Raw genomic sequence first — 7,214 nt, 5'->3', positions numbered from 1 at the left:
CTACATTGAAAATTTTGAAAATATTAAAATTACATTAAAAAAAGCAACCGAATATTAAAAAATAGTAATTAATTTTATTCTTTCATTAAAGGATTAAAGACAAAACTCTTTAATTAATAATTACTGAAACAAGTATCTCTTAATTAAATGAGTTACAGTTAAAGTGTTGATAAGTGATTTTGAATATAAAATAAATCATGTGGTAAGATAGATTTCTTCCGATAAGATTTTTTTACACACAAAAAAACAAAAAAATTGAATCTTTATTCCCTATTTGAAGATAAAGTTATGTAAAACTATGGTACCATGCTGGTTCGTTACACCTTGTAGACAGGAAATGAGAGGCACGTTTGTCATTTTCCTTTTAACAGCTGTGAAAAACATACGAAAGAAAAAAAGGTGGTCGGGGAACAGCTGGACTTCAAAAACGGCTCAAAAAATCTCACAAAAGGCAAACCTGCAATTCCTTTTCTCAATTTTTTTTTCATTTCAACCAAACAGAAAAAAAAAACACGCACACAGTGATGACGTGTCCAAGATCTTCCTTGGGCCTTTTTCTTTTCACCTCCAACCCTTTCTGTTTCTCACATACTCACAACAACGATCCCTCTCTTCATCCTTCTATGCACGTCCATTCATCTTCCTTCAACAGCCCCTTCATCTTCTTCTTCTTCTTCTCATTCCTCTGCTAATCCACCATGTTCCTCATCCTTCTCTCTCTCTAATCATGTATCTCTCAGGTACCTTCTTCTTCTGCATCTCCCACCCTTTCCCTTCTTCTGTCGGAATCTCATTTGCCCCATTTCAGATTTTGATCCAAAATCCCTTTTTGATCACTTTGCTCGCCCTTTCACCTCGCTACTTCTGTTGGGTCACTCTCTATTTTTCGTTTTGGAAATCTTCCTTGCTTTAATTAATTAACTAGCGGTGTTCGTGTTGTTTATGACGCAAATAAATAAAAAATAAATAAAATGTGTGTTTTGTTCTTGGAATATCACATTGGTTTCTTGGAGGTGTGCTTTATGGAGTTGAAGTTATCGGGAGTCTCACGTTGTTTTTATCTGTGCTGGTTTTGCTTAATTTTGATTTAAAAGTGAGTTCCTTTTTGGTGAATGCATATAATAATAGTGGAGTAAAGAGTGGATGCACTAACTGATCCAATCATAAATCATCATGTATGGTGTGGTTTGTTACTTTTACCATAAATACCTTAAAAGTAATGAGTTGACAGTGTGAGCTTTTTTATACTGATAATGTAACTTTTGCAATGATTACCTCAAAATGCAATTGATTGTTAATGCTTTTGAATGAATTGACGGGGATTCTATTGGCTATATTGGTATTACTTCGTGATTTGTGGTTGCACTTGCTGTGATATGTCTATATTTGAAGTAGAGGTCATTGATTTTTGGCTCGCTATTGCTTTTTCCTTGTTCAATAGATCCATTAGTTTGAATTGTTGCGAAGGAAACATTACGACCATGCAGATTCATTACCGATGGTTTGATTCTGAGGCTAAAATACGGTTGTTATCTAATTGTATATCCAGTCCCTATTGCAATCAGTAAGCCACTTACAAGGTGTTATCAGCTTGCTGACCCTGGGGATTTTGGTCCGAGTGAATAGATAACTTGGTCTCAAGTTTGCAAGATGCCATATTATATACAGAGACTTTATAGGCTATGCAATGCATCCTTTTCACCTGATGGACCTGTGTCGGAAGAGGTCATTGAGAAAGTTCGTGAGAAGTTAGGTATATTTCCTTTTTGACTTGTTTATCTTGCTTTTATATTCATTTTTATGGTCAACTTTTAGAATGCTTCATGATGTACAAAAAGTGTTAGTTCTGGATTATTGATTGTTTTATACTTTGTCAATAACTTCAAGCTTTCTTTGTTTCCCTCCCTTTTTCCTCTGAATCACTTGTCTCTAGGCTTTCGTCAAAACCAGTTTAAGGAATTTTTCTTTTTGAAGGAGTTGTAACCTCAAGGTTGAATTTTGAGGGGGACCGCACTGTTAGCCAGCTTGCAATCCTTTTTCATTCCTTCTCCTTTTAAGTGTAGGATTTGGGTCACACTTTTATGTTTAAAGCTAGGATAAATTAAACTTGAAGCTATGTGGTAATTAGAATTTTTATTTGTCACTACAAATTTACTTGCTTATTATCTGTTAATAGATAACGGAACAGATTATCCATTTGAAATATATTCTTCTGCTGATGAACTGTTACCATCAATTTTTGTGGTGTAAAATTTGTTTCACTTGTCAATTTAGATAATGGATTTTAGTTAATACAGTTTTGGACCTATGTTTTTGAGGTGAGGAAAAGAAGGATTTGTCATAAGTTGTATGCTCAAAGTGTGTATCTTCAATTATTTTCCTTTATCTTGAGACATGCCTGCATGGTTTATAGTGCAGACAGAATTAACCCATTACTACTAATACCTTTATGGTTTCCTATCTTAGTTCTTAGATTAGATGACTTTGATCCTGCAGCCCAATAATTTTTATGTCTAACATATATTTTATTGATAACCTTACATAATGTTTCTACAGAGAGAATCAAGCCGTCAGATGTAGGTCTTGAACAAGAAGCACAACTAGTTCGGAATTGGCCTGGTCCAGCACTTGAACGTAATGGGAGCCATCAATCTTTGCCACCTATAAAATATTTGCATTTGCATGAATGTGACTCCTTCTCTGTAAGTAAAGTCTCAACTTCAGATCATGTTTACTCTGTTAGAAATTTTTATGAATACTAACTGAAGTTTTATTTGCTTTCTCTTTTGCAGATAGGAATTTTTTGCATGCCCCCCTCATCTATCATTCCTCTCCATAATCATCCTGGAATGACAGTGTTGAGCAAGTTGTTGTATGGCTCAATGCATGTTAAATCCTATGATTGGATGGATGCATCTGGCTCTACTGATCAATCTGAAGGTCTATTTTCTAGAACTCCATATATTTTAATGTTGCTCTGTTTATGTTTTAGTCTTCTGTATTTACATGCGAGTGTCATTGATTTTCCTCCTTGCATTTACCTTCTTAAAGAACTCTAACTCCAGCCTCGTTGAGGTAGAAGAGATGGTAGTACTGTACTAGGCATCACCAAAATATTCCGAATGGACAGCTTAGATAAAAACTGGAAAAATATTAGTTCAGAAATCAATACATGGCATATGTCCTTTCTTGATTTTATTTGGTATCGTTTGGAGCTTAATGAAGAATATGTTATGAAAAGGCTAAAGTTGTCAAGGCACTGTAAAGTAAACGTGAATAAGGATACATTGTTGTTCTTAGTTACTCATCTACTTCCTGATCTATTACTCTGTACTATTAAGTGCTTTAATTTATAAGGAAGTTATAATGGATTGATAGAATACTCGACTATTTTGGATTTATATCAGGGTTACGGTTACAATATTCAAATCCATAAACTGTAACGAATTTTATCCTTTCTTCACCTGCTAGTATGTGTTCCAACGCAAAGACCAAATAAAACAGACAGAGTCATATTTTGGGAACTTATATACTCTTATTGAAACCTTGCAAGAAGGTCTGAGTAACAATTTTAGACTGATGAGTGGATATGTTCTTCTGTGTGTGTGCATCAGTAACACTTACTGAAAACGCTATCTAATTCTAGGCCGGTGATGTTATTTTCGGTTGTCAATACAAATTCTATTCCATTTTACATATAAGAAGCTCTTTCAGCACATACGAATGGGATTGGAAAATAAACATTCACCTAGAATATTTCCAATCCTTGTTATATATTAATGTTACTTAAATTCCATCATAATTCCTTAAATTTCCTAAACTAGTCTGGCTAAACCCCTAAAAGTTTTATCCAAAGACCATGTTAAAATTATCTTATATCATTATCCAATTAAAACTTAAATCGCTCATTACATATAAAATTCTACAAGAATATTGAGAATATTTGGAAGTTTGTACTTTAATGTGAATATTTGGAAGTTTGTACTTTAATGTGAATATATGTATTCCCCATACATTTGTAACTGCCCCTGGACCTCTAATTTTATTGAATGCAATTTAGATGGAACAAATCTAGCCACTAAAATTTGGTACTTCACAAAATTGAGTTGTTGGATTTGGGGATTTACAGTTTCCTTTTGAAGGAAATCACCTAGCTTGTCTTCTTGTTCTTAAGCTCATACGTGGGAGTAATCTTTTCCTGAGGTCTTCACCATGGAACCTTCCTTGGAAGAGAAACAAAGTTTTGAGTTTCTTTTTAGAAACTTGAAAAGTTTAAAGAATTTTCATTATCTTCCCTTGTGTGAAGCAGGAGGTGCTTTCCATCAGAAAATCCTTTTGAATTTGAATGGCTTGTGATCTTTTGTTTTGCATGTCATCTTCATGTTGGATAATTTTTTGATGGATTGACTGATTATTTATAAATTCTTAAAGCTCTATTTTTATTTGTTTTTCTCATCGTCTATTATTTGAGCTTGATTGGCTTCTTCAATACCATAGTGAACATAATTGATTGGAGGAGAATTTCGATCTACATGAGTTGCATCTTCACTACTTTTGTCACTTCTAAACATTTATTCCTTTTGACAAATCATAAAGTATCAACAATAATTTATCGTGTTCTTAATGCCTTATTCTGAACAATTTAGATTATTAGTTAACTTATCAATTGACTTAGAACACTAGTGTCAAAGGAATGAAAAACGAGGGCTAAGAATTTTCTTAGAAGTTGACAAGTCGTCAAGTCCTGGAAGTAGTCTCTCCACTTGCCGGGTGAGGCTGTGTACAATACTACAAATTTCTTTGAAGAAATTCTGGAATTTACTAATTTACCATAAAACATGAAAGTTGTTGGTTGTGATGTGGAAATGTAGCTCGCTCTTGTTTTACTACCAGGCATTTTTCCAGGCATGTTAGAACTTTAATGGCTTGGAAACAATCTTCTGATATTTTTTAATCCAAATAGTATGTTAATGCAATGTTATTATTATTATTACCTAAACCATTTCTGCTATGAAATCATACTTTTGGTTTACATGTAAATCGATGATTCTCTATACATATAATGACTTGATATATCAGTTTTATAAATTTGTTGAAAGTAACTTATGGTATGTTTCTTATGCTATTGCACTGAAACTGTCTCAAAGTAAAAGAAAACAAAATTTCATGCCTGCATCTAATTCAGGGTTTTAAACAGCAGACTGCAGGGGTGGGTGTAGGGACCATAGTAGTTCAGCAGCTACATGTTTGTGGCAGTGCTAGTTTTGAAGTAATTTATTGGGCTTAAGAAGTATCTAAATGTCTGTATGAATAAACCTACACCCTTGTGGCAATGAAGATTTTAACTAATTGGGTTTAATTTAGTGGAAGGAGCCAGTCCCACATTAGCAAAGCATGGTTTGAAAATATGAAACACCTTGGATAGAGTCACCCACAATTGCAGAGTACTATCCTTTTGTTTTGTGATCAATTTTCCATCATTGTATTACCTGTCTCATTTGCCCTCATTTGGTAAGTATTAATAGCTTTTTTTATTGTCCTGCTGACACCAAAAGTTGTTAATCTGTGATTCACAGTTCGACCTGCAAAGCTTGTGAAAGATACTGATATGACAGCACCAAGCCCCACAACAGTTCTTTACCCCACCAGTGGAGGAAACATCCATTGTTTTAGAGCTATAACTCCTTGTGCTATCTTTGACATATTGTCTCCTCCTTACTCTTCAGAGCATGGAAGACACTGCACCTACTTCCGGCGATCCCAACGGAGAGATCTCCCAGGTAATCTCATTTATCTTCATCACCAACCTCTGGAAATTATGTTCTGTTAATCATATTGCACCATTGCCAACCTTCATTTCCACTGCAGTTAATGTTGAGTTGGATGGAGTGACAGTTTCTGAAGTGACTTGGTTAGAAGAGTTTCAACCTCCTGATGACTTTGTGATCCGGAGAGGACTGTACAGGGGTCCAGTTATTAGAACTTGAAAAATTTTCTTCTTTGATGTGTCTTACACAAAAAGGAAATTGGCTTATCTTTAGAATACAACAAAGGGAACAGTGGAATGTGCAATAATTATTATATTCTTTGTCTATGTCTGTGAGTCACTGAAGTGTGTACATAATGATGCACTAGTGTAATCTATTTACAGACCTCAAAAGTAATCCAGTAGAATAGTTACGTAATGTTGAAATAGTTCTTGTTAGTGGCCATATCAAAATCTGTTTTCATGGAGAACAAAAGGGTGTTGTGATTTGGTCACTGATTATAGTAACAATCTGTCATTTCAGCCTGTAGTATTTAGGCCTTATGCTCGGTCCAAAAGAAAAGCAAGTCCATAACAACTAAGCTACTAAGCCTACTTTGTAAGAGTTTGTTTGAATTTATTTTATAATTTTAATAATATTAATTACTTTTATACGGTTATTGTCAATTTATTCTATAAAGTTATATGGCATAAATTTATCATATACATAATTTATTGGAAAAATACCTTTTTTGTCCCAGTTTTGGTTGGTAATATTTGAAATGGTTTTCATTTTATTTTTCTGTTTGATGTAGTTCTAAAGAACGTAATTTGTGTTCAATTTAGTCCTTTTTACAAACTTCGTGAACCACAAACAAGGACTAAATTGAACACAAATTACGTTTTTTAAAACTAATTGACCACAAATTACATTATTTAAGACTATATTGAACAGAAAAATAAAATGAGATCATTTTGAATATTATCAACCAAAATTAGAACAAAAAGAAGGTATTTTACCTAATTTATTTGGAATTTTACATCAGCCTCCACTTACATATTATATCATACATGATATCAATACATTTTTATAACATTTTTATTAAAAATCACATCGATGATAACCTTTTTATCAGATAACAAATCACAATTTTTTAACATGGTTAACAAAACCATTAAACTCTAAAGTTTATTGAAAACAAAAAAACCAAGAGAATTGTGTTGAAAAGTACTAAGCTGAACCATCAGAAAGGGAAAGTCGAAGCCAGATAACTTAGTACCATGCGCGTTGACACTATCGCACATGCGTGTTGGCTAAATCATGCTTTATAAAACATCAATGGAAGTCAACGGATACGAAATTTTAGATCATACTTGCCTTATCTTTTTGTTGAAATTCACTTTCTGAAAATGACACTAATATATTGAAATGGACAATTAAAAATTGGTTGCTAAACATTTCAGGTTA

The 7,214-nt window shown here is 33.4% G+C and overlaps 1 protein-coding gene across 2 annotated transcripts; it reads left to right on the top strand.

The window, feature by feature from the left end:
- The first annotated feature begins 538 nt into the window (after positions 1-538).
- LOC106755600 (plant cysteine oxidase 4) lies at positions 539-6,094 on the top strand. Of its 2 annotated transcripts, none has more exons than XM_014637785.2 (6): positions 539-740; positions 1,550-1,753; positions 2,557-2,702; positions 2,793-2,940; positions 5,577-5,780; positions 5,869-6,094. In XM_014637785.2, the coding sequence occupies exons 2-6, from the start codon at positions 1,651-1,653 to the stop codon at positions 5,985-5,987; spliced, it is 720 nt and encodes a 239-aa protein (XP_014493271.1). In that variant the 5' UTR covers positions 539-740; positions 1,550-1,650; the 3' UTR covers positions 5,988-6,094. The 2 variants fall into 2 exon arrangements, with proteins under 2 accessions (XP_014493271.1, XP_014493270.1); XM_014637784.2 differs by having other exon boundaries at positions 1,442-1,753.
- Positions 6,095-7,214: the final 1,120 nt, after the last annotated feature.

This window comes from Vigna radiata, chromosome 2 (assembly GCF_000741045.1).
Source record: "Vigna radiata var. radiata cultivar VC1973A chromosome 2, Vradiata_ver6, whole genome shotgun sequence".
NCBI classification, from domain to species: domain Eukaryota; kingdom Viridiplantae; phylum Streptophyta; class Magnoliopsida; order Fabales; family Fabaceae; genus Vigna; species Vigna radiata.
This window is presented reverse-complemented; position numbering and strand designations above follow the sequence as displayed.

Bases quoted from the DNA above. Each gene is read 5' to 3' on its own strand.
- LOC106755600 (XM_014637785.2), top strand. From the start codon at position 1,651: ATGCCATATTATATACAGAGACTTTATAGGCTATGCAATGCATCCTTT. The intron at 1,754-2,556 runs GTATATTTCCTT...ATGTTTCTACAG, and splicing joins GAAAGTTCGTGAGAAGTTAG to AGAGAATCAAGCCGTCAGAT. The intron at 5,781-5,868 runs GTAATCTCATTT...TTTCCACTGCAG, and splicing joins CCAACGGAGAGATCTCCCAG to TTAATGTTGAGTTGGATGGA.